This window comes from Perna viridis, chromosome 2 (genome assembly GCF_037379345.1).
Source record: "Perna viridis isolate PV_CMFRI_1.1 ecotype Kerala chromosome 2, ASM3737934v1, whole genome shotgun sequence".
In the NCBI taxonomy this organism is placed as follows: domain Eukaryota; kingdom Metazoa; phylum Mollusca; class Bivalvia; order Mytilida; family Mytilidae; genus Perna; species Perna viridis.
The window spans coordinates 17,179,955-17,207,886 of record NC_142446.1 but is presented as its reverse complement, the minus strand read 5'-3'; the positions used below and the strand labels follow the sequence as shown (position 1 = coordinate 17,207,886).

The 27,932-nt window shown below is 32.3% G+C and overlaps 1 protein-coding gene across 2 annotated transcripts; it reads left to right on the top strand.

The window, feature by feature from the left end:
• LOC148623859 (WD repeat-containing protein 27-like) lies at positions 1–27,790 on the top strand. Of its 2 annotated transcripts, XM_088566109.1 has the most exons (23): positions 3–490; positions 5,360–5,501; positions 5,773–5,897; positions 7,105–7,218; positions 7,658–7,780; positions 9,637–9,763; positions 10,466–10,661; positions 10,954–11,057; positions 12,142–12,230; positions 12,757–12,953; positions 13,166–13,248; positions 13,870–13,966; positions 14,629–14,718; positions 15,510–15,619; positions 15,987–16,076; positions 16,508–16,683; positions 17,609–17,742; positions 18,105–18,199; positions 21,947–22,068; positions 22,802–22,899; positions 23,937–24,039; positions 25,972–26,070; positions 26,967–27,790. In XM_088566109.1, exons 1-23 carry the CDS (start codon positions 338–340, stop codon positions 27,015–27,017), a joined length of 2,718 nt encoding a protein of 905 aa, XP_088422235.1. In that variant the 5' UTR covers positions 3–337; the 3' UTR covers positions 27,018–27,790. The 2 variants fall into 2 exon arrangements, with proteins under 2 accessions (XP_088422236.1, XP_088422235.1); XM_088566110.1 differs by lacking the exons at positions 25,972–26,070; positions 26,967–27,790 and having other exon boundaries at positions 1–490; positions 22,802–22,936.
• The last annotated feature ends 142 nt before the right edge of the window (positions 27,791–27,932 follow it).

Genomic DNA, 27,932 nt, shown 5'->3' with positions numbered 1-27,932 from the left:
TTTTCAATTGAAGTTACGTCCCTTGAAGCACTATGGAAATTATGATACCATTCGAGTTCAAGAGACATTTGACACATGAAATAGACTATCAATGTCAACTTAATTCATTTAATTCCATGTCATATGTTTATCATAGTATGATATACAATGTATATAAATTATTATAATATAGATCTATGGTTCAATCCAAGGAACTTCTGACCAGACTTTCTATTTAAAGATTTCATGTCAGACTATATCCTAGTCCATATTTGTGTATGGCAATTTTGAGATATTACATTAATTTCGATCAGAAGAAATTGATTGCATAAGGAAAATTAATTTAGAATTCCTGACCATGTCAATGGAATTAGAACTGAATTTCATTAAGAAAATAAGAACTGCCTTCAATCCTGCTCATATTCAACTTGACACAGATGGAACATTTTTAGCCTTGCCAGTTGCTCGAACAACTGTAGGAGTTTGGAGTCTGCAAGATTTATCCTTTAAGGTAAATACCTACATGCATTGCTGTCACAAAGCCAGTGTGATCTGTTTCACAATGATTTATAAGTGTAATAATTTGATCAATTATGATGTCATGTTCTTATGACTACTGAGTACTGTAATTTTACCCTTACAATTTTTTGTAAAAAGGACTGCAGTTATCTTGTCAAATAAAGTCGAAGATTTGGTTCATACATGTATGTAATATAAAGTCCCTGGTTAGTTGTACTTTTTTTTTTTTTTTTTGTAATAGGACAAAAATATTATCTTTTTCATGTAACAATCAATTTTTATTTTACTTTGTAAACTAACAATAACTCATATCCATGTTTTATTTTGTTAGCTAGCATGATACAGTAGATCTTAATTTCATTCAGTTACAGACTTACTGGTCATGTACTTTGAATTATATTTATCAGGGGCATAGCAAGCTTTAAATGATATGCACACAGGGTCGGGAACCGACCCTGCCCACCTCGAAGGGGTGGCCTTACGGCAGGGGGTCTGGGGGTCGCTCAAGGTCCTCAGAAGCTCTGGGATAAATGGTCAAAATCCTGCATTCTTGCCATTTCCTGGGACCTAAAAACTACTGCTGGAATAACTATTTTTTAAAAAAGAAATTTCCCTATTTTTGAGTTATCATACAAAGAACAGTGAGATTGACGGAAAATGTGATTAGTTTAGGGTGTTAACAAAAGTCTTCAGAACCCTAAGAAGAGTATCAATGAGTGCCAAGGCTACATCAGTTTTCAAAGACCCCAATGTAGCAAAAACATTGTCTGCTATACATGACAAATATGTTGTCGTACCAGCAGACAAAGCCCAAAACAACATTGTTTTTGTCTGCAAAACGTTTTATATCCAATGTTTATTATCATAGGTAGACGTAGAAAATATTAGCAGTGATAAGACATACACTGCTACCACTCTTTCCAAAGAAGAGATTGTGGAAAATCATAAATCTGTGCTATCCTCTTTGGTCTCTCTGCCAAGGACGATGATTGTGATTTACCGTCTATGTACTGGATTCCTAAACTTCACAAGAATCCATACAAACAACGTTTCATTGCTGGATCTGTAAAATGTACCACCAAACCTCTTTCAAAACTTTTAACTTCTGTACTCACAACTGTCAAAGAGGGTCTACAGTCCTACCACAACACTTGTTACTCCCGTAGTGGTATTAATTCAATGTGGATCCTGAAAAATTCAAAAGATCTTTTGGAGACAATCAGTTCAAGACTATTATCTGAATATAATAGCATTAAAACCTATGATTTTTCAACACTGTATACTTCTATTCCCCATACTCAGTTAAAATCCCGATTTAAAAACATTATACATCATTGTTTTTCCAAAAAAGATGGTACACCTAGATACAAATATATAGTTCTTGGTAGAGATTCCTTACACTTTGTAAGAAATAATTCCAAATCATCTTCCAAATATACAGAGGAAGATGTTTACAAAATGCTGGAATTTTTAATCGACAACATATTTGTCCAGTGTGGTGGACGTGTTTTTTCAACAAACGGTCGGCATTCCAATGTGAACAAATTGTGCTCCTTTACTAGCTGACCTTTTCCTTCATTCTTATGAGGCTGACTTTATAGCTGATCTGATCAGAAAGAAAGAATATTATTTGGCTAGATCCTTCAATCTCAGTTTCCGCTATATAGATGAAGTGTTATCTTTAAACAATCCTAATTTCGGGGATTTGATACATCGCATCTACCCAAAAGAACTTGAGATAAAAGATACTACAGACACTGTGTAGTCAGCCTCATATCTTGACCTACACTTAGAAATTGATGGTAAAGGAAAACTATTGACCAAACTTTACGACAAACATGATGACTTTTCATTCAGAATTGTCAACTTTCCTTTCATCTGTGGCAGCATCCCTTCGGCTCCTGCGTATGAAGTGTTCATATCACAACTCATACGTTATGCCAGAGCTTGCCGAAACTACGCAGACTTTTTGTATTGCGCTAGAACTCTAACAAATAGGCTTCTGGAACAGGGTTATGTTGCTACAAGATTGAAGTCATCACTACAGAAGTTTTATGGTCATCATCATGAACTCGTGGATCATTATGGTGTATCCATCAGCACCATGAAAACTGATTTATTCAACGGGTCATAGTTTTCTTTTCCTCATTGGTCTATCCCGGACTTGACTTTTTATGAGCAACTCGGCGGGTGTTTCTAGAAAAGCAGAGGACGCTTACCGGTACACCTGGTCCATGCTCCCAGTTTTTAGTGGAGTCCGAGTTGCTCATTTACTTTTGTTACTTTGTATGTATGATTTTAGTTACTTTATGTTCTTTGTTGTGTATGTCTGTTTTCCATGTCCGGTCTTTGTCCCTGGATTACATTCTTTTGATTACCGCTATAACCTTGGTTCCCTTGATTACTCTTAAAGCATACATGAAGTGTTTGAGCGTGATTAATAAGAAATACACTAATTTTGTAATTTTATTAAATATTACTTGGTTTCTTAGAACTGTCCAAAATCTGCTCTCCGTGTCTTGGCAGAAACAAACTTTTCCATCCCTTTGTCTAAATTGACTAGAAATTCGAGGTAAATATGCATCAACGCAATTGTTGCTAATCTGTCAATCATCGTAGATCGTATGCAAGTCTTCAGTCTTCGAAGTATTCTAAATGATCATTCAGCTGTACATACCGCTTGTTAACGGCATTGTAAGCATTATACAAAAGATTGTCTCCATGAAAGGAAACAGGACAGGATCAACTGTGCCTAGCGTTTCACAAAGTGTATTGGGCATCTGGTTCCAAGGCGTTACTGACCAGTGCGTATGCCAATGGGCGACTTCTCTCCTAAATTCATCCAAGTCACAAGTAAGGTCCACTTGATAGGTCTCGAACAATGTCATAATTTTTACATCTGTAATGTTGTTTACACAACATGGAAGAAGATATTGAGCATGGAAGCTATTTTTGGATTTGATAAGAAGAGACTCTAATTCCATGATCATATGATCGATAAATGGGTAGTACAAAGACACTTTCCAGTACTGTTTCGGTGTATTTGCAGGGTGATTGGCCCTTGTTGTTTGCCATCCACATCGCCTTTGCATACCCTAAACTATGTCCAGCGGTTCAGACATATCCAGAGCCGTCTGGTATAATGCGTCCCAAACTGTGTCATCCATACGTTCTCCACATGATAGCTCAATAATGGTTTTGCTCTCTTTTGTTGCCTCTAGCAAGTCACATTCTACACCTTGCAAAAATTTAGACAAGTAGACGGTGCTCTGCAAAATATGCTCCAACACAACAAGAGCAATCACAAATTCGAGCCTTGATATCGATGCCAAGTATTGACCTGCCTTATCATCTCCTAGGCTTTACAGGTTTTCCAGTGCATGAACGACCAATGGGAACGATGCCTTGAAAGTATAGAGTGCGTCGGCTCGACTTGTCCAACATATTTTGCATAATGTGCGTAATTTGGTTTGTTTGTCTATGTTGTCTTTCGTAGCTGCATCTGCATCCAATTCTTCGTAAAAAGTTTCTTCGGAGAATAATAGAATGCAAATGCAACATCCTGAATGGTACACATAACATGTCTCACTTAGGCATCCTTACAACTGTGGACTATTGCCAGATTGAAGCAGTGGGATTTACAGTGGACATACACAGCACCTGGAACTGTTTGCTGAATTCTAGCCTGAACCCAGTTACATTTTCCAGACATGTTCATGGTACCGCCGTAGCCCTGTGCTCTCATTTTCATAATATTGATACCAGCATTGTTAAGACTTTGAATCAAGAGTTCAATGCAATGTTCACCCGTAGTACTCTTTGCCATTACAAAGTCAGGAAAATCTTCCTTGATCGATATTTTATGGTTGATATCGTCCCATACCAAGTAGCGGAGACAGACTGAAACCTGTTCACGGATACATGTATAGGTTGTTTCATCTGCGATTAATGTAAAACACTTACTTTTGTTACAACTTTCAACTATCCATGTGCGAATTTGATCTCCAATAATGTTAATAAGTTCATTTTTGATATCAGGTGATGTGTACTTAGCCGTACTACTACTATTCTCTAAATGGTCTGTCAGAATATCATCGCTGAGTGCCTTAGAATGTAAGATGGCCATGAAATTACTATGCTCAAGTGTATGTCCACGTATCGCAATATTTTGCTTTCCACAAAGCTACAGGGTTTCAATTATTTTCAGGGACAGCTTTGCTAGATGATGCAGCTGCTATAGAGCACTGAGCAACATCTCTTTCTGACTCTGACAAGATCTCCGTTAAAATTGGTTCCTGTGTAACACCTTCTGTGGTATCAGAACTTTTCGCCGTAGTAGCAGAGAAACTGTCTATTGTTTTCCATTTAGGTTTTTCTGATTTCTCATGTTTCGACATCATGTTTATTTGACGCGACAACACAAACTGACGTTGACAGAATCGAATAAATCTCCATGTATACAGTCAGACATAACCCAAATCAATTAATCGAAGATTGAAGTCACTGCTATCTGTAACTGGTGTATCTAACACCTCACTGCTATCTGTAACTGGTGTATCTAACACCATATGTGGTGAATGGAATTGCAATGTTACAGTAGACAGATCATCAAAAAGAGATTGATAGAAGAGTTTTTTTTCTCTGATGTGCACGCATGTGCGTGTTGGCATATAGGGACCTACGCACCTGTTTATGATAATTTTAAACAAATTACATGTTATAAATAAAAAAATACATGTAATGAAAAAGGTTGAGAAGACCATATGACATTTATTTTGTGCTGTGGTATTAAATTGAATTTTGTTTTGTCTTATTCATTATTTTACATGTGTAAATATTTATATAGCCAAGTTATTTTCAGCCATTGGAATTAGAAGGTCACAGAAAGATTTTAAGATGTATGTGTTTTGGAAAAGGATTACAACCAAAACTGCTTTGCACAGCTGCAGAAGATTACGTAATTGTATGGAATATTCACCATGCCAGACAAGCAGTTAGCAAGGGTTGGTTTTTACTATAGTACTAATTTCTTGCCTCATTTTCAGGTTGGTTGAAGTTCCATTATTAAACTTTGATTACATAATAAAATTGTTTTAAGGGTTCTTCAATTTGCTGAAACTACCAGTTTATTTAGATTTGTTTTGTTTTGGCCCTATTACCTTAATTAAAGGACTTTGATTGATCTCTCTGACTGAGTCATACTAATAGTTCTTGTTGTACATACTGGAGATACATTAATGACTTTTGCTTTTTCAAACCATTTTGTTTATGTAGGTAACCAAGTTAAAGGTAAAGTGATAGGTACAACATTAGGATGTATACAGTACTGTTCCTTCAGTCCAGATGATAGACTTGTGGCTGCTTGTTGTGACAATGATGTAATGATACTTGAAGTAAAGGTATATCTAACCCTGTTAAGTTGTGACTAAATAACATTTTGTTTCACATTATTAGATTAGTAATTTATTAATGATGAAAATTAGCAGCAGTCACAATGATATATTGACCTCCTAGAGTGGTAATGCATGAGAACAAACTCCAGCATTCATAGGTAACTTGAATTTGAATTAAAGTTTGATCTAAGTTTTGTGCCATTTTTTACCTTAAGATTTTGTGGCAATTTTAAATTGCCTACTGGTAAATCAATTACCCATAATAATGAAAAATTGCTGTCCTACTAATTATGAAATTGCTTACGTCATGACATATTATATGATGTATATGTATCAAATGAGTTTGGTCAAATCTCATGTTCTACTAAGGTTTTTATATGCCTGGACTAATGGATGTGTTATAGCATAAAGCTGTATGTCCATCTGTGCATAGTATATATGATAACTAAAAATTGTTGATGATAATTAAGGATTTTAATGATTTTTGGGGTACAATATTTGTCTTCACAGGTGGGTTTTCACCTTGACCTTGACCTAAACCAATATTTCTGCTAATATTTAATAAAAGTTTAGCAAACAGGATTGAAGAAAGAAAGAACCTGTATATTTGATGTCAGTTAAGTCCTGTTATTGATTTTATCAGCAATTTTTTCAAACATTCTTTCCTAACATCAGAGTAATCTTTCTTTTGAAATGCTACCAGTTTAAAAAGCAAAAAACTTCTGATTCATAGGCTTAATCAAAATTAATTTTAGAATTCCTTGTGAGAAAGTTCCAATTGTACTTCACCCATCTTTGTTTCAAAGTAACACCTAGTTGACAATTTTTTAAAAGTCTTTGTTGACAGAGGTAATTTCCTGAAAATAACAAAACATCAGGTAGCAAAATAACCTTAAAAAAGTAAGATTAGACTTTAGCAGTTATGTTGGTTTACTTGTTAGCCAGATTACCAACCAAAAATTGTCTTGATAACTTATGGTTTTTGTTTATCAAACAAGATGATCACCGGATTTCTGCTTTTTCTATATGAGTGATTACAAGCTCACAAGAGCCTCTAGATTTTCTGTGTATTCTGATTTGCTGTTTTAAAGTTGTGAGGCCATAAGCACAGAAAAATAGGTAGATAAATGATGTGCTTTAGTACTGCAGTTTATTAATATTTTTATTAACCAGTACTTTTCAATCAGTTCTATTTACATTTGATATCTTTTAGAATGAGAAAGTGTTAGCTACAGTAGAAGGCCATACGGCTAGACTGACAGCAGCTGAATTCTGTCCACACTACACTTCAACATTAGTCACTATATCTGAAGATCGTACCTTTAAGGTATACATATATGATTTTTTTTAGTATATTTAATAATCAGCGGAATTAGTCTATAGCATTGTTTGCTTATCCTCTAGTTAATTTGATTTTGTTGACTTATATGGATAGTGCCATCTTTTTTTTCTTTGAATTCCTTCTGATATAGACGCAGTGTCAGTAACAAAAGCTTACTAGGGATAAATAATCTACAGAAATATTTGTACATGAAATCTTTTTCTGTGACCAAGAGTCCAGTTGGGTATGTGAATATAAATTGATCACTATGGTTCCTCCATTAAACAATTAATATGAACAATAAGCGCACTCAAACTAGCCATGTCATTACATGTATGTGATTAGCAAATGATTGCTTTTGAGGTACCTGATTAGCAAATGACAGAAATGTGAACTCATTTACCCAAAGCAAATAAGGAAGACATGTTTATGACATATATTTTAGGTATGGGATATTAGTGATTTCAGCATGGTTTATCAGTCTCAGATTATAACTGCATCACCTTTTATTAGTATGGCTATGAATCTGGAACAACCTCAGGTTGCAATAGGATCAGCTGATGGACAGGTGAGTTGATTAGCTACCGTATTATAGTTTTTATAGTGCGCAGTTGTGTATAATGTGCAGGGTGGTTTTTCCTTTAAAAGAACTCTTTACCGATGTATGTATGTATTATACACAGTGAAAATTGCATAATTTGTTAGAACCACAAACATTTCTGGCTTTAATTTATTTGTAAATTGAAGGGACCATTTCGTCTGTTTTGTGTATTTATTTCAATAAAGAATATTGTTTTTGTTACTTTTTGTATTTATCTGTGTTGTCTGTGTTTATGTGCATTAATTTACTATTCGGATAATAAATGCGTAACGTAGATAGTAGCTGAAATTGTCAGCTTGGACATATGTTTTGATTACCTTTGAAAGGTTGTCTATTGAGAGTAATAAATTTCTGAAGATTGCTAATTCTAGAAGGAGGACTGTTTATACTACAATCAATTAAGGGGTCTGAGCGAACAATGCAGACGGTCATCAAATAAGGCATGTGTGTTGGTAGCTTGGCCAAGCGTGATATTGACAATGAAATGCAGAATTTTCTCCGATGTGTATCGGGGATACATAAAGGGTTTATGTTTAAAATTAATAGTTTTTATGTTGGATAAGGATATTGATATTAGTTCACTGAAAAAAGGAAGCCAAATATTATCAAAAAGTAGAACTATGAAGTAGAGTTCAAGAAGATGCTTAAATAACAATATTTTTTTAAAACAAACTACTTTGTCCAATGAAAATATGTTACGGCTCTATGACCAGTGTGTCCAACATTTTGTTATTCAGAAATTAGATTGTTTAAACTTGTGTGTATTGTAATTACTTCTTTCAAATCGTTAACAAGTCGTATACATGTATACAGTGTAAAGACGTAATTATATACACATCGCAAAACAATTTACAATCTCCTTTGATGATACCAGTAACTAATTGTCTTGTGTCCTCGTCATGATTAATTAATTCCCCTCAATAAACATGTCAATTGCTTGTTAGATATAAAATTAACAGGTGAAACCATAATCGGTGACATCTAAATACCCTTTGCAATGCCTCAATAACCATGTGACAACATTAGTTAATCAATACACAAAACGAAAGTATGGCGTTTGTAAACACAATCTGCCGTGTTCTTTTGGGAGAAAATAAATTAAAACCAAAATCTGTTCAAGAATATTTTATTGACAATCTATGCTTACAAAGGTAACAAGTCAACAAAGAAATGCTTTGGCAGCTCATAAGTGGTCTCTGATTTGATGTTGACTTCCTCCAGGTGGTTAATTTTCGACTGATCTTAGGTCTGTAAAAATGTGTTGAAATGATGTATTGGTGTACTATACGCACCCTCATGTTCAGAAATTAGTTTACTGGTAAAAAAGTGCGCACAATACACACCAAAATATGGTATATGAATGAATATACTTCGTAGAACTTTGCATCCAAGAATTATTTTAATTTTATATAGAAAGATAGAGCTAAAACAGTAAAATAAAATATAACCTACAAATCATGTAAAAGTCTTCTTTTGTTAAAATAAAGGAGAAGAAAGTATGATTTTGCATTTGAAAAAAACAAAGAGAATGGCTGCAAAACCTACTGTAATCTTATATAGCATTTTATCTCTATTCAAATAGATAGCTGATATTGTAACATTTAAATATATGAAGATTATCTGTTTATATAAATATAAGAGGAAATTGTTACCTGAACAATGTTAGCCCACTCCTTTTGTTTCATTGAAATTTGTTAGAGAAAAAGTATCCATGTCACAACAGCAATATATTTTGTCAGGACAAAATCAGAGATTTATTTTACTGGGAAAGAATTAGGTAATTTAAACCATTTATATAATAGATTTATATTTTGATCAATAAGGTGAGAGTATATGATCTTACTGATGGTAATGGTTTCCGATGTCTTCACCAACTTGATGTTGAAAAAGTTATCAGAAAACAAAAAGAAAAGAAGTTTTTTGAAGTACAAGACACCCCAACCAATCCAGGTTTGTCTTAATAAATAACATGCTTAAATTTTTATGTTGTGCACTTTGTACTGAAGTTTATGGGTTATAAGATAAATAGTAGGTTATTGTAACATTAACTGCATTGTATTGTATTAAAACATGTAGGCTACCATAAAACAACCCAAACATCTGCAAAAAAGCCAAACCATTTGTTATCAGTCACAGACAGCCCTAAAGGTAATCTAGAATTTCTGAACATTTACATATTCAAAACGCATCGACAAACGGCATGTAATAGTATCATTGAGAAGTCATAAGAGAAAAAAGAAACTTTTTTTGGTAGTAAAAATCAATGTATGAATCTTTTTTCTTCCATATACAAAATTTTAAAAAAAGACTTGACTTGTAGATTTTCAATCGGCAGGCAGTTGTTTGAAGTTAAAGTTATCTTGCTGAAGAATACAGGGCATTGTTTTACAAAGCTTAGGTAAAAATTACATTCACTTAAGTCCAATCGGTTTGTAAAGGATTTATGTGTACATAAGCTTTACGAATGTTTTGTGAAATGATGCCCTGCTTTTGTCATTGATTCTATTGCAATTTATCAGATTTCACCAAAATCAAAGCAAACTAGTCATAGAAATTGTCCTAGATTTGTATATTGATCGAATATTTCTCCATAATATGTGATTGTTATGCAAGGTCGGGTAAGTTAAAGTACAAAGAAATCCTCTTTTCTAGGACCTGTAAAAATAAGTAGCAGGCCAACATGGAAGCGACCAGATCAGATTGAGGGAGGGGATGTAGTAAATGGTGAGGATGAAGCTGAGACAGGTAGTGCAATATTAGGTCTACACTTCACATACAGATCTAAACAGAAATCTTATGATACACCATCTACTCCAGCATTTCTACGACGTGAAAACACATTGCTTAAGTATGTAGTATACATTGTGTTCAAGACTAAATATTTTTACACTGTATAATTACCTCTCTTGATATTATCTTATATCAGACATGGTATCAGATTACTCAAGTCTATAATATAAATCAACATTTAGTGGGTGCATGAACTTGGTGTAGTTGTTGCTGCAGTAACAGATTCTGGATTTTAGAAGAAAAACTTAATGTTTACTACTTCATTAGTTACATTCCACTTTTAGCCAAAAAATACTGACTATTTTACTTTCTACTCTTTTTTTCTGATTATTAATAAACCTACTTTATAGGGAACTATTGGATACCTCACCAATGCTGTGTATAGGAACTACAGGCTCACTAATACAAATCAATGCCAAGACATTACATATACAGAGATACAAAGATCTCAAAGGTTAGTCATCATTTCTTTGTTACTTGCACTTATCTCAGCTCTGAATGGATGGCTTGCTTTCAAATTGGATGTGTGGCTTTATACAGGTGAGATGTACATTGTAAGTAATTTTTGTTGCTGTTCGTTTTGTGGGACTTTGCCGTTTTTCACCATATGAAATGATTGAGAAATTTTCATTACAATAAATTCAGCTCCCAATAGATGGATTGATTTTATATTTGGTATGTAGCTTGTTAATAGATGGGGCACACTGATATGTTGTAAGGCATTTTGTCCAATATCAACTTCCTGTATGAGATGTGGTATACCTAGCACAACAACTTATGCACTTGTGTAAACATCATGTTGGTTATGGTCCACTACCTTTTGGAATTATGGGCCAAAAAGAAAACAAAAACAAGTACTTCAGAGAATTTAACTATATTACTCCTGTAAAAGTATGCAGATGTCTATACCAAAAAGTCAGACTGGGATTTACTTTTGGGGTTAAGACTTGAACAGATTAGGAATAAGGGACCAAAAAAGAACATGCATTTTCTTGTTTTTGGAACAATAATTTGAATATAGATCAACGGATCTCTTTGAAATTGCACCACAAGGTGCCATACCACTCCCCAAAGGAAGATTGGGATTTATTTTGGAAGTTGTGACTAAAACTTGTTTGGAATTTGGGGCTAAAAAGGAGCCATTTTGATTTTGGTCAAATTCTTATCATGTGTCAATGTCTAATCACAATCAAAATTCAATGCTAGATCAAGCTTGACTGGTGTGTCTGCTTTTGCCCCCCTATTAATGGTTGAACCTCAGCAGTTGCATCAAGCTGTGTACTGCAAACCATTTTATTCTATAAATTTCCACCTTTTATTTCTAAGTCAATCATTTAATGGATATATTGTGGTAAAATGGTATACTGGTTCATTGTTTAGGTTTCAGTAATATAAAGTATGTGTATTGTGTGTTTTATTGCAACTGTTTATTTCAAAATGAATAATAAGTTAATCATACATTTTTTCTTACATGTAATTAGGACTTAAAAAAGTGAATTGTGTTCAATTATATTTTGATACTTTATTGATATCTTTAGACACTATCCTGAGTGATCTTCTGAACATGGATACAGTTGCCATTAATGTAGCTGGCTCTGTGTATTTTAGCCAAGGATACGAAGATCAGGTATGTTTTTTAGCATGTCAATTAACAAAGGATTATTTGATTAAATTCTTGAACCTTGGAAGCAATTGATAGTTTGTGCTTGTATTTGGTTTTAAAAGCTATTATCATCATATTATGAATAGGGAGCAATAAAATTTAAGCAAGTTTATTGCTACCTACCTCTGTTTGAAGTATATACAAAGACCTGCTCAGTTGTTTTACAATTATTATTGCTTTAAACCATGATGGCTGAATAACTTTTAAGATTTTGCCATTATAAATTAAACAAATCAGTTTTATTATGTAAATGTATAAGAAAGACAATAAACTGTCATGAAAGTAACATTCTTTGCCAACCTTATCATCATATTAAAATCAAGTATGGAAGTTTGTTTTGATTATTAGTAAAATAATACATTTATTGATAAATGTATAAATAGTTACCACTCTTTGTATATACCAATTTGAAAATAATTTTGATACACATTATAATTAAATCTTTATGACATTGTGGGATTAATAATTACCACTGTAGTTTAATTTACAGATTTGGTGCATTGTTGGTAGTCATTTTGAAAACAATGTTCATGTTTTACAATGGAAATATGCAATCCAGCATACCAACGGTACAGATATAGCAGCTGCAATGTCAGCATTATCTATATCACATAGGTCTGGGGCTTCTGAGGAGAATACTGTAGATGAACAACAGGGAGAGTATCATGGTCTAACTGTATTATCTAAGTAAGTGTTAGCCATGTAGTATTTTCTTTTATCCTTATTTTTTTTTTTATTTACATCGGAGTTTATTCAATTTAACTGTTTAATTTTGTAAATAAAACGATGAACAACATTAGGAACAATATTTTTAAAGGTACTGAGTCAAACAAGAAATATTTCATTTTGTTAATGGTGTCTTTGAGGATCTTTAAACTCTTATTCAATCTTTTTTTCAGTACACCATTACTGCCAGGGTCGGCTCTTAGATCAGAAATGGTTAAGAAAACCAAAGAAGATCCTAAGGCTAAAAAAAATAAAGGTATTTCATGCAGTGAATATATGAATTAGAGAATCTGTTTAATTTTAACTCTTCGGTAGATTTTTACATCATATTCACGCTTCCAACATCAGATCACTTTTCATTTTTTTTTTCCCATTATTTGGATACCAGTGGAAAGTGCATATTAGCAGTCATTAGTGTTAATAAGTCGCAAGGTTTTATGTAATAACCTCAGAAAAGTTGCATGTCCATCCATCTGTCAGTTCCCCTACGATTTCCTGATGATAACTTGAGAATTCATAAAAGAATATTTTTGAATCTGTGCACAGTTGTTGAGTATCATAAAATACATCTGAAGTTTAATTTTCAGCAAAATCCAAAATGTAGTTGTAGTTTTGAACATGTTGCCATCCCTTTTTTTTTTATCATAATGTGGCAGGGTATCACTTCATGTTATATTAATGCCCTTTTTCATGTCTTAAATTATGTGGTACAAGTAACTTTTTATTCTTTATCTTCATATAATTGAACTTTTCTTTCTGTTTTCCTTAATGCATGGAGATATTAAAAAGTCACTTTGTTTGCATTTCATCATTGTGTATCATTATTAGGATTAAGTACAAGTGATTTCACAAATATCATATTTTTTATTTATAAAAGGGAACACTCCTAATAAGAAACCAGGTCAGACAATGAAAGATCAACCTATTACATTCCATAGTAAAGTGAAATCTTCTGGTTATACAGAGGCACCGAGGTAAAATAATAATAAGTATTTGTTTTTATTATTGATGTTACTGCCACTGAATCGAGAATTTTAATATATGAAACAAAGATCTGATGTATGATTAGCAAGTAAGTTAAAACCAAAACCTTGGGAACTGCTTTCTTCCATTTTCTTTCAATTTTTTTTTTTTGATTCTTTTATTGTTAAGTATAAAGTTGATATGTTATTACAGCCCTGCAAAGTGGGGGGTATATAGTGATAATGCAGTCCTTTTGTCCATTTGTCTGTTCATTCGTCCCCAGTTTTAGTTCTCAACTCCTCTGAAACTGCTGAATGGAACTTGTCACAAATTTGTTTATCACATGATGCCATTGTGAACTTCCTATTTTTTTTTTATCAGAATGACTTAGGGTTACCTGATGCTAAACATGCACTTGGTCATTGGTCACTTAAGGGGACCATCTTCTAATCTGCAACTTATCTTAAACCCCTGAGTATAAATATTTTACAACTTCTTTATCACATTATGGCTTTGTGCACCACCTATTTTGTCTTTCCTATAGGGTTTCTTTGATGTTTCCTGGGGATGGAAGTAAGGGTATCACCAAGTTAGCTTTGATCACAGTTTTTCTAGTTTGATCAAGTGTTATTATAACAAGACTTAATTGGTGTCAATACAACCTTTGTTTTAGACAGACTATGTTTAAACCTCAGACTGGGATGTCTAGGTCTTCATCCAAGAGTAGCCTTCTCTCACCTACCTCTTCATCATCAAGTATAAGGTTAGTTTCTCTATTATGGTTTTATACTACTAGAATAATTTAAAGGAAAGAGTGAATAAGTAAAATATTATCATGAGTGCTGAAGAACGCCTAGATTTAACGAGTGTGTGGAACTTGTGCCCGGCAAGAGTTAAATTCTCAAGTGTTTTTGGCAGGAGTGAACATATTTTGGTTATTCACGATAATCAGTTGATCATCCTATTTATTACATAGATTTTCTTCATAATTTATCGATATTTTCAACATGAATTTTAATCTGTGAGTGGCGTATTGATATCAAAGTTTGGACGTTTTAGTAGGAGAAAGTGCAATAGTGAAATTACATAATTTATTTCACGGTGTGAATTATCGAAATTTATTACACTGGGAACATTCTATAAAACACTGCTATCTATATAATAAATAATTGCATTGTTTCTTAAGTAGTAGTATTACTTTGCATTTAGACATACTTTTATCTTTGCATACTTAAGTGTCCGAATGTCTCACGAATATCTTGTTGATATTTTGCAATTGAAGAACTACATACATGGAATAACCATCACATCCAAATATCATAATGGATGCTGGTTTTATGTGAAGAATAAATATTTAACTATTTTTTAAGTCTTTTAATATTCTGAAGTGCTTTAACATCATAAGACATATTGGAGTGCACATAAGTTAATTTTCAACGACAATTTAACATGGGATGGATTTCATTTAATCTAGAGAGACCAACGCTACCATGTGATCATTGTCAATGTACAAATGTATATGCTGTTTAAGACAGTTTCTTATTATTTTTAAAGTAAAACGATTGACAAGCAGTATCCATTAAAATGTGATCCTCCAACTGAATGTCATTGTAAGATTGATGTAGCTGAGAGACCTACGCCAATTAATAGAATCAAATTCTCAGGTAAATTAACATATGACTGATATGTAGTATCCAAGCATTATTTCTTGAAGTCTAATGTCTATGAAAAAATTTGGCTGATTCTTTTTTAAAACAATGGACCAGTTTTACATACTATTTTTTTTAATATGCCAAGTCCAGTTTTTTTTCTAACTACATTTTTTTACATAATCTTTCAACCATGGTGAAGACAACTTATAAAATATATTTTTATGGTTATATTAAGTGTGAAATTTTGATTAAAAAATAAAAAAAATAAAATGCTATGTTGCATTCACATATTCCAAATCCAACAAACTAATATGGTTATTATAATAAACCTCCATTACCTCTACATGAATTTAATCCATTGTTTATTTTCTTTTTACAGATGATGGGCAATATCTTGCCACAGCCTTGTCTAACAAGTCTGCACATGTGTTTAAACTTCCATTAGGGAACAAGGGATTTAGTCTAGTTGGTAAGAGGGTTATGTAAGATAAATATACATGTCATCTATGTATAAAACAAATCTTTAATTACAAAACTTTCTGTTTTATATTATATCAACTATAGATCTGGTCTTATTATCTATTCACAATACATCTCTGTTTTGCCATTTACTGAACAGGAAGATCTCCTGCTTTTTGTGGGAGCCTCACAATATTTCATGAAAATTTCTACATTCTCCCTCTTGCGTGCCCGTATTAAATGGGAGATTGTGCCGTATTCCCAGAAATTTCTTATTTGAATTTTCAGCTTAAAAGTGTAATTAATTACTTCAGCTCCTGTTAGCACATTTCGGAAAAACAAAAACTTGGCAAATCTCAGGCTTTGAGAAAACCTTCCACTTTAGAGTTTTCAAAGATGAGCACCTATGATATGAATGGTGTATCAATAACTATATCACAGGTCACAACAATAATGTGAATGGTATAAGTTGGAGCCACTGTGGTAATTGGTTATTAACATCCTCAGATGACAAGTCAGCATTCCTATTCAGTAAAGGACAATCAGACCCTAACTTATGTATCAAAACTGTATTACATAATATGGCAGTAGATAAAGATGGACAGAAAAAAGATAAGGTAGATTATATATTTGTTGTTACTTTAAATAGAGAAGTTTTATAAATTGTGAAAAACATAATTTTTGGTGAATCATTAAACTATTAGAGCAAAATATTCTATGAGAAAATACAGAAATTAAATCCTTAATACCTCAATAATTCAATATTAATTTTATCTTGATTTGGGTAATTTGCTTAATTTGATTTATGGATCCAGCATTTAATATTAAAATATATATTAAACAATTTGAATTGGCTAATTTAGTTTATATAAAATTCCACCCTGATGATCAATATGAGTATTGTTTATGCTTACTTTGCTTACTAATCATTGCTGTTCAAGCTTGCATAAAACAGAAAGCTAAGTATAAAATTAGGCTAAAGTGTGCAAAGTTGATCAAATTAGGAAAAAAAGAAACACTTGATTTCATGGCTATATTTTTATGAAGGAAATGCTATAATAAACTATCTGTAAATATTTTAACCGTAAAAGTATTGTTTCAAGACTACTTTGGATAAAATATTTAGTTTGTCACAGTATATGATGCATAAATATGGTTATAAAAACATCTAGAAATATTGAAAACTGCTTTAAAAGAAAACTTATTCTATTTTTTTTATCTCTTTTCAAAACAGCTGTCCTTCACAATTTATCTTATTATCCCCCTTTGAATGGTGTTCACTACAAATTAAATGAAAGGTTGTTGTTCTTATACGACATAAGGGGAAATTTAATATTTTGTGTAAAATTTGATTTTATTGTTTTAATGAACAGTTTTGATGAAGAATATTGATTAAAATATGTTAAGATAAATATCTTTGTGAAGATTACTTGTATAATATGTTTACTACCTTATCTTTTACAGTACACAACTTCAACAAAACTAATAGTAATATTTAAAGTATATATTAGAAGGCAACTTTAATTTTTTTTATGTTTCCAGGATAATATAACATTCCCAAAAGTAGTTAACTTTGCTAAGTTTTATTACATGGACAAATTCATACTACTGTCATCAGGAAATACTTTACATATGTACAAGTATCACTTAGAACAGACTAAAGACGACATCAAAAGGTAAGGATCACCATAACAAATGGAAGAGGAAGTGAAAATGAAATTTTATAATAACTTTGTGATAACTTTGTATTAGTTTCTGTTTTATGCCAGTTCATCCAGTTTGGTTGGTGCATCCATGTTCCATGGACAATTAATTGTAGTTTATCAAATATTAAGAGAAAAATATACTATTAATTAACATCATTCTAATTGAAAAAAATACTGCAGTTTCTATTCCATACTGTGAGTTTTTTTTCCTGTAATTCATGTAACAGTTGAATATAAAATAAATTCATATAATGGTCTTGAATACTTAATTAAATGAACTATATCACATTGTTTGATGTAACTTCCTATTTTAGTGCTATTATACACTACAGGTATCTGAGTGCCAGTAAATACAAACAAGTGACATGTTTTACTATAGATTCTCAACAGATAACAGCTACATCAGCCATTAATGGATTCTATTCCTGTATCCTTATAGATTCTCTATATGAATATTTATTTATTATAAATTTTATGAGCAAGTTGTACTATAAGTATTTTTTTAAATATATTATTTAGCCTTCTGGTGATCAACTAGCATTTAAAATTTCTATTAAATTCAATTGAATTGTACTTGGTCCAATTCATCTATGTTATGAATATGGAATATTACTCTCTTTATTTTCATAGTTGAGACAGATTGTGCAGTTCATTTGTCTGTGTTTTTTTTGTGTATCTGTGTATAGTTTGTTCTCCTTGTGTTGTATTGTTCTTTTTGTATTTTATGGTTTGTCCTTGAATTGTACATTTTGTTCTATGTGTGTTGTATGACATGTTTTTTTTGGGTTGTATGGTTCTCCTTGTTCTACGTGTTTTTTATGTTGTCATGAAAATTTATAAAGAAATATGTATTTTCAGTTAGCAAATAGTATTTGATATGGTGTAAATCAATTTAAGAGAAGTCTTGACTTAAAACTGCATGGTATTATAAACATTATTATAAAAAAGCCTCTTTCAAGGAGGGATATAGCAGGAAAATGTCCTATAGAATAAACCTTTTTCATATTCCTGACTTTGACTTCGTTTTTTTAAATTTTGAGCAAAAGGAAGTAACCTTCCAACCTGACAGATTGGTGTACTGTCTGATTGGAGCATGGATAGCAGTAGTCTTCAAATTCATATATTTGACTTATTGTGGCTGTGGTAAGTACTTGGTTACTTTTGAATAATTAATTTCAAAGCATTTAGCTTCTTACCGAAGTGTAAATAGTTTAGGTTTCAAAGGAAAATGTTTACTGTTCTTCCTTTCCCCAATGAGACTGCCAACCAGGTTGTCGGGTGTTGGTGTGTTATGTCCCTTTGAAAAACTTGCTAAAATGGCTTGTATTCAGTAAGTATGAAAAACAACTATTGAAATAAGAATTTAAGTTTTTTTTAATAAACACGAAAATAAGACAAATGACCCCAGTTTTTTTTTTCAAGTATGGAATGATTTCATTTAAGTTTTCTTTTAAGAAATTTTCAAGAGAATGTGCTTATTGACGAAAAAATAACCAAAAATAGGTAAGAAACAACCATTTTTAGCTCATCTGGCCAAAGGCCATGTGAGCTATTGCCATCACTTGACGTCCGTCGTGGTCAACAATTATACAAAACTCTTCTCTGAAACTACTTGACTAATCAGAACCAAATTTGGTATGAATATTCCTTGGGGTATCCTGCATGGAACTGATGTGGGCATTTTTTATTCATAAAAAAAAACATGGCCTCCGTTACTAAAAATAGAACATAAGGGTCAGACTGTAGTTTTTCGCATATATCTCCTAAACCATTAGGTTTAGCTGAATTTTGACACGAGTAAAAGTGTTCAGCATGATGAGATCTATCCCTGGTCAAATTTTGGTTTTAATCCGTTATGCCATGTTGGAATTATTGCCCCTTTTCAATGATTTTTGCTATTTTTAATATTATTTCTTTCCAAAATCTTCTCCTCTGACACTACTTGACTAATTGAAACCAAACTTGGTATGAATGTTCCTTGGGGTATACTGCATAGAACTGATGTGGGGATTTTTGATTCGTTGAAAAACATTGCCGCCATTACTAAAATAGAACATAGGGGTCAGACAGTAGTTTTTTACATATATCTCCTAAACCGTTAGATTTATCCAAATTCTTTCAATAGCTGAAATGATCCATATTATTAGGACTACTAAAGTCTTCAGACTCCTTGTAAGAGTTATTTCCCTTGAAAGGGGAAAAATGACTTTTTTTCTTTAATAGTTTTCAATCAATATCTTGAAAACTATGATAGATTAAAAGAAACTTTCAGTTGTTGAAAAGATCTTGTGATAGTCCTTCCAAAGACTTCTTTAGTCAAATTTGTTGGACAACTCTTAATTCATTGCCTTTGAAAGGCAAAATTCAAGAAGGTGAGCGATTCAGGCCTCTTGTTATAATGTCCGTACAAGAACTTGAGTAAATGTGAATGGTACTATAAGGTGCCATATTACCAAAGGATTACTTGGATTGACTTTAGGGGTTATGACATGAACTGTTTAGGAATGAGAGGCCAGAAACACATCAAGTCCAAACAATAACTATATAAAATGTTTATAGATCTCTTTGAAATTGTACCACAAGGTGCCATACCCCCTAAAGAAGGCTAGGGGTATGATATGGGGGTTGTGCTTATTGAGGAATCAGGAGCCAGAAAGAGGTCAAAAACAAGCATTTTCACGATGTCATACAATAACTTGAGCAAATGTGAATGGATCTCTTTGAAATTGATTTTGGAATTAGCGGCCTGAAACAAACATCATCTTTATTTCTTGACAATAACTTGAGTATAAGGATATGAATCTCTTTGAAATGCAACATAATGTGCCCCCAAAGGAAGGCTGTGATTTTGGGGGTTATTACTTGAACCATTTATAAATTAGGGACCAGAAACAAGCAGATTCATGATGTCGGGACAATAAGTTGAGAACAAGTGAATTGATCTCTTTGAAATTGAATTACAAGGTGCCGTAACACAAAAGGAAGCCTGAGATTGATATTGGGGGTTGTGACTTGACTGTAACAAGGAATTAGGGGCAAAAAATGGGCCCAGAAACAAACATTTTCCTGATATAATGATTATAACTTGAGTAAAGGTGAATGGACCCCCTCCTCCATATCCTGAAAGGAAGGCTGGGATTGATTTTGGGGTGGTTTTTTAGGATTAAGAGGCTGAACAAGAATCATTTCAATTATGGTCAAATTCTTTTCCTATGGCAAATACTTAATTTAAATAAAAATTCAGAGCTGTATCAAGCTTGAATGGTGTGTCTATATTTGCCCAAACTGTACAGGGTTTGACCTCAATGGTAGTATCAAGCTATGCCCTGTGAAGTATTTTTTACATTTCAGCTACTCCAAAAATGAATACATATATAAACTGATATATGTAAATACTTGTTTTCTTGGTCATTGAAAACTTCCTGGGTAGAAATTAATTTATTGGCCTATTGAAGTAATTCATTCTGTAGATTTTTGTTAATAAGTAGTGATACCAATCTACATATGTAGTAATATAAGTAAATATTTAAAACCTAATGGTGTCAATATTTGTACTTTTTTAGTATCACCAGGAACAACTGGAACAAAGGCACAATGGATTAATTGACAATACCTATTTTAACGACTTTTTGCAAAAACAGTTTGTCCATTTTTTGGGTAAAATTTGTAAACAGGTGGCATGTTTTTTGTTAATTTACTTAGTTTTCATGTGAACATGTGAAGAACAAAGTTATTTAGTTTAAATATATTTTGTGTTTTTTTGTATTTTACAGCTTAGTTTTAGGTTTTGGACTATACTGTAAAATACTTGTTTAAGCTTCCAATAATTCCAGTTACAACTTTAAAAAATATTTAATATTGACAGTATTTATACTGTTTTGCTTTGATAAAGTTATTGCTATAATCTCTGAATATTTTACAGTAACAGTTGAATATATTATGTTGTAATGATTTTTTTTTTGTGGGGGGGGGGGGATGCCAGGGTGTTATCAAAATTTCTAAGTATTAAGGTATTTGATTTCAAATGTGATATACAACAAGAAGAAACTTGAGAAGGCTTCCGCTATAAATTTTGTTCATCATCTGCCACCCTGGGTGTATATATGTGTAATGATTGTTGTGTCATGCAAGTATTGAAACTTTTAATATGTTATTAACCTGAACAAATAACCAGATATAGTGATGTGTGCGGGAACCAACAAATCACTATCAATATTTGATATGAATGTTGGCAGGAATGTCAGAATTATGACAGATGTACATACAAGACCAGTTCATACTATTTGTCAAAATGAGGTACTTAACTATAGTCATTTTATTGACACTGAAAACTACTCATTTTCACAAACAAGAAAAAAATGGTGAGTTGTTGTGATTAAGTTCCTTTAATTATGGAGTAGAATGTGAATAATACATAGCAGCAAAATTGAATTGATATCCTGACAAATAAAAATAACTTAGTTTATAGGTTTTCACTTTCATATAATTCAAACTAATTATAATGGTTCTTTGGTGAGTTCCTAGATTAATTATTTAATCATTATTATTTATTTATTTTTTTGCAAATAATAAGATGTTGTGTTTATTGTGGGCAAAGAAGCACAGTCCTTTTAACTTTATTATTTTTAATGTCTCCTTAATTTAAAAAAAAAGTTACTAGTATATTTTATTTTAATTGAAATTGAATTGTTGAACTAGCTAGGAGTAAGTCAGAAAATGTACTGAAATTGATCTTGGAAGAAGTTTTCTTCATCACTGAATATTTAAATTTAACCTCCACCATAACACTCTCTAGGGTTGTATAATTTCTGACATGCAATGATAAAGCAGGTGTTAAATGGATTATATATTCCTAGTATTACTTACAAAACAAATCAAATAGATTTGTCACATCTTGATTTATGTAAATTAACAGGATTGATCTGACTTATTGTTGGACATCCTCTTTTGCTTTGATGTCCTCATTTATGTTCAAAAATTTTTAGAAAACACATTTAATTCATCAGGTATTTTCTTGTTGATTAAACAGGGATCAGGGTTTGTATCCCATCCATCCAGTGCATATGACCTGTTTGTAACAGCAGCAGCTGGTGACTGTATCAAATTATGGGATCTTAGAGCTGACAGGTAGAAATTCATATTACCAACAAAATTTTTAATACAGGTTTGGTATGGTTGTTAACTTTTATTTATGTTTATACTTGTAAATATTACTGGGCTACTTCGGTTAAGACATTACCAGGCTAGTTGTAGATCAGTTTTTTTTTATTGAGTATTTTGTTAGAGGGAAAAAGACTAGCACTAGAAATGCACAATGTGCAAATTCTTTGCATATCTTAAAGGTAAATGTATTTATAAAAGTCTACAATGGTAACAGCTTGCTGAAAACTGATAATGTGACGCAATTATGAATTCATTGATTTATTAATATAAACAAGTAAATTTATATATTATGAAATCCTAGACTAAAGGATTGTTTTCTGTATTTATGCTTTCAGATCTGCAATAGTTCCATGTACTTTATAAGTAATTATACTTTTAACAAACCTTAACACCTGATGTTGTAAAACTTTTCAGTATTATCTGTAATGGTTACGCAATTTTTTTACTTTAGTTACTTTTATATTTCATAGTAAAACAAAGACCACTAAACAGAAAAAGATTAGGGCTTGAAATAGGTCCATATATAGAAGATTTAGAACAAAATGACTTTAAAATCTTTTTTTTTGTTTTATATCTTCTTTGGAAACTGTTATAGATCACATAACCAGTCTTAGTTTTTCATTTGGGTGTTGCACTTTTGAGATAAAATTTATATAGATTGTACATGAAATTAGCACTTTGCCAGAGTTATTGTTCTTGATTTAGTGATTTGGTTGATTTTAGTGGGACATTAAAGTATAGTTTTCTTAAAAGTACAGATCTAAATGCAGAAAGAACTATTGTCACTTAAAGATGTGGCATATGTAGACCAAAAAAGCATCATCTGATCTTGGGTTTTTCTACACCATAAATCACTTTACCACAGGCAGAGTGATTTTTATATGGACTGCTACTTAAGTAAAATCAAGAGACTATATAATAATGAGCTTGTTTAATGATTTACTTACAAATGATATATATGTATATGGTAAGGTTGTTTCTTTCACATTTAACTGTTTTAGGTGTGTTAGGAGATATGAAGGTCACCTTAACAGATCTTACACATGTGGTTTAGACCTAAGTCCTTGTGGGCGATATCTTGCTACTGGGTCAGAGGATAAAACCGTAAGTGTTACAAAATCTCAGTAAATAGTCCTTGGATGTATTGTTTTCTGCCAGTAATAAATGATTTTTTTATATACCCTAACCCCTCCTGATCCACCTTGTTGAGCTAAGAGCTGAAAAAAGATTTACACCTTTCAGGTTCTCTCTAGTCTTGCAGTTTTTTAATTTTAGGTCAGTTTTAAGAATATTCACTCAAATTCACATTTCAAATGTTTTTTTTTATGATAGAACTAGAAGTATATGAACAGATTCATCTTTATTCATATACTATTGTGGTTATTTACCATGATATATTATGAAACAACCATATTAAGTTTTTATACAACAGCAAAAAAAAATATTCCTTCGTATATTGTATCACCCTGTTGTCGTCATAATTGTTGGCTTCCTTTAACTTCAGTTTATTAAGGAGAACTTCAGTAAAAAATTTTTGATCTTTTTGAAGTTTAAACACATTGTTCCTAAGGACATGGCAGAGTGTTCTATAGTTTTTGGAGGTTTTTGTACCACCCATTTTGGAAATTAGTGGCTAAAAGTGGGAAAGTGGGTGTTATCATGGAAGTTGATAGAAAAATTTTGTCGTTGATCTGATTTTTATGATTCAGATGTAAATCTGTTCTTTTTAAAAAATTTCTCACGTTAGGCTTATCTTTAGCCACTTTTGAGTAAAAGGGGTACAAATTAGGTGCGCCCTAAAAAATTAACGTATTTTTGGTCCAATATTGAAAAAAATTATTTTATTTGATCCCTTATAAAAATCCCTGCTTTATTATCCAATCAGATTTCAGATATTTCTTATGATGTTTAAGTTACATGGCACCTAAGGCTCCACACCACCAAAAAAAATGTGATAAAATTTTTTGTGGGTCCAATTTTTTAAATTTTTAATTGAATTTCAAATTTTTGTGCAATATTTCAGGGATTGAATTTTACTGGAAATACTCACTAAATGCAAGTAGAATTTCAATTTAGCGAGTTGAAGCTACATAATTTTAGTGAGCGTTTTTTTTTTTTATTGCCAAGTTTCTTTTTCGAGCATCTGGATCATTAGAACGCTTGATATGAGGGTTATTTATCCTGCCTTAAAGCGTTTTACTGACAGGGGTAATACACAAGAAAATTAAACGGCCTTGAAAAGTCAATATTTATTATGCTGGCATGAGTTGACAAATTACAGCTTTTTTTTAGTAACTAACAAACAGAAACTCTCAGAAGTAAGCTTAGATCATGCCGATAGTGGCACCACAAGCCACCCTGACATTAACAACATTGCCATTAATCAAGTTGTTACTGCTTCTTTAAAGACTGTTGGGGAAATGGGGGGGGGAGGAATTTTAATTCATTTAATGAGAATTGACATGAGTGGGAAGGCACTGGACAGTTTCGAGTCAAGGCCAGTTGTTACACTTTGATGGTATAATGGACAGAAATCAAAGAGGCCAAATACTGTCCCTTATGGCCCTAACCAATTGTTGCTTGTTCAAGTTGTTGTATTTTGTATTTGTTTAATATTACTACATATTAAAAAAATTAGCACTTGCTTTTTTTTAGCAAGTGGTAAAAAATGGGAAAATCGATCCCGGTATTTCGTCCATAATGAAATGCAAATTCATATGCTTAAGTGTGTCAAAAACTAGTATTATTTCCACACCTGCCTTAAGTGAACAGAATTTGACATGCTACATCATATCATGCTGCGCTCTGCTTAGCTTATTATTAAGAGTGGTAATACCGACATTTAACTAAATGGGACAAAATACAGTTTTGCATTGTACTCTTCTACATGAACACCAAAAGTTTTAATTTTATGTCTACATACATGCAAAGTAATGAAAACCTTAGAGGTAGTTAGTTTGACCATAAATAAATTATATTTCATGAACATTTCCTGATTTCTCATGTTATCACATTAATTGAATAGTTGTTTTACAGGCTTACATCTTTGATCTCAGGACTGGCACTTATTGTAGTAAATTAGGAGGGCACAATGATACAGTTTCTGATGTAGCATTCCATCCTCTTTATCCTCAGGTAAATTATCACCATACCTATAGTGACAAATTAGTAAAAGTAATGTTACAGTTAATTAGCTAGAACAATAAAAATGCCCCTTAAATATGAATTTTTGTGAGTGATACTAAGATAAAATGATACAAAAGCAGGACCAGACTCATCACTCTACAAGTACCAGATAGACATACTTCTAAATAGTTAGAGGGGAAGCACTCTCTGACCCATGTGGGGTCTGGGAGTAGGCCATAGCGTCAACAGAGCAGCCCAGCCGCTAGTAGGACATACTCCAAGTTCTTTGGTCAGGTATCTTGTAGGCTGGGCTCCGCTACCTCCAACCACTAACAGACATCTACTAACACAATCCTTGTAAAGTGCAGATCTGTAAGGATAGTCAAGACCGTAAAAACTCCCAATTGTTGACCAGACTCATTGCAAAAAAATATCCAGGACATGCATTTGGTCCTATCACTAAAGGCTTCAAGCAGGAAACTAATTAACTTGAGGAATGAAATTTCAACACAAGAAATTAAAATACTTGATTTTGGCTTTCTTGTGAATTAAATGATTGCACTCACTTGGATAGATTTGCGACCATTCACTATCTTCAAATTGCTGAATCCATTTTTTATTGTCTTAAAAATCATATACTCATGTACTAAGTAATTGGTGTGGCAATGATGTGGTTAATAGTTTTTGGCAGTTGCCCTGGATTTCAAGAATTTGGTAGAGTTGCCCAGGATTTTGATAAAGTAGGTTACTTTTGTAAGTTTCTCACAGTTCAATAGTAGTAAAATCATAAATTATTTCAGTCCACCTGAATTTATCTTAGTTTTAGTCCACAAGATGAAAGGTTGGCTTTATTGTAGTATTAAATGTCCCAGTTTTTTATTAATTACTCTTTTTTGCATTTTCAGCTGGTGACTGCCACTCTGGATGGAAAGTTAAGACTTTTTAAAGATAAATGAAGAAGTTGTAAACAGCATCCAGTTGTGTCAAAAAAGTATTGCACAGTGTCAACACTGAAGGTTTAGCACAACCGTCATGGTTTCCATCTAAGATAAAAATTGTATGGAATATGTGGAATCAGGATATACCTATCATATCTGCAGTATAGAAATACTTCTGAACTAAGTTAGCTGTCAAACAGCAGTTGTACTGTAATTGAACATTCAGTGTCTGTTGTGTGATGTCTTTCAGTATTACGTCAGTATTATTATAAAGCACTGCACTGCTACAAAAGAGTACACTATAAAAAGATTTAAAATTATCTAATACACAGGCTTTATCTTTTCTTTACCTCTAAGATTGTGACTGGATTGATAAACAAACAAAACTAAGCAAGTTCAAAACTGCAGTCTGGGTTACAAATTACTAAAAGTATGTACTTGTAATAGCAACTGGCTAAATTCAATAAATAAAACTCCAATCTGATTTGTCAAATTGTCCATAGCAGGAGGTGCACATTTGTTATATATATATAAATACTATGCAAAAGTTTGGATATTATTTGTTCAATACATTATACAAGATAGGTACCTTCCACAATATTAAATGACAAAAATGGCTTTAATAGTTCGAAGTGCTATAAATGAAGGGAACAAATTTGTAAAAGGAGATTACTGATTAGACAAATAAGCCACCTCTTTGTGTGATTGATTGCTGGAAGGACAGGCAGATGGCTAGTAGATCTGCTTTAACCATTTGGGGATGCAAGAAAAAAAAATATCATAAAAATAAACCAACAGTAAAAGAACAGCAGCACATACCTTCACCATGAACACTTAATGTTTCAGTTAATGGATCCTAAGTTGTATATGACAGTTGTATTACTCATTTCTGATGAATTGTCCAGAATTATAGCAAGTGTTTCAGTTTACTTC

Excerpts from the sequence above, each read along its gene's own strand:
- LOC148623859 (XM_088566109.1), top strand. The coding sequence starts at position 338 with ATGTCAATGGAATTAGAACTGAATTTCATTAAGAAAATAAGAACTGCC. Across the intron at positions 12,231-12,756 it reads GCCAAGGATACGAAGATCAG|ATTTGGTGCATTGTTGGTAG; the intron begins GTATGTTTTTTA and ends TTTAATTTACAG. Across the intron at positions 17,743-18,104 it reads ACTAAAGACGACATCAAAAG|GTATCTGAGTGCCAGTAAAT; the intron begins GTAAGGATCACC and ends TATACACTACAG.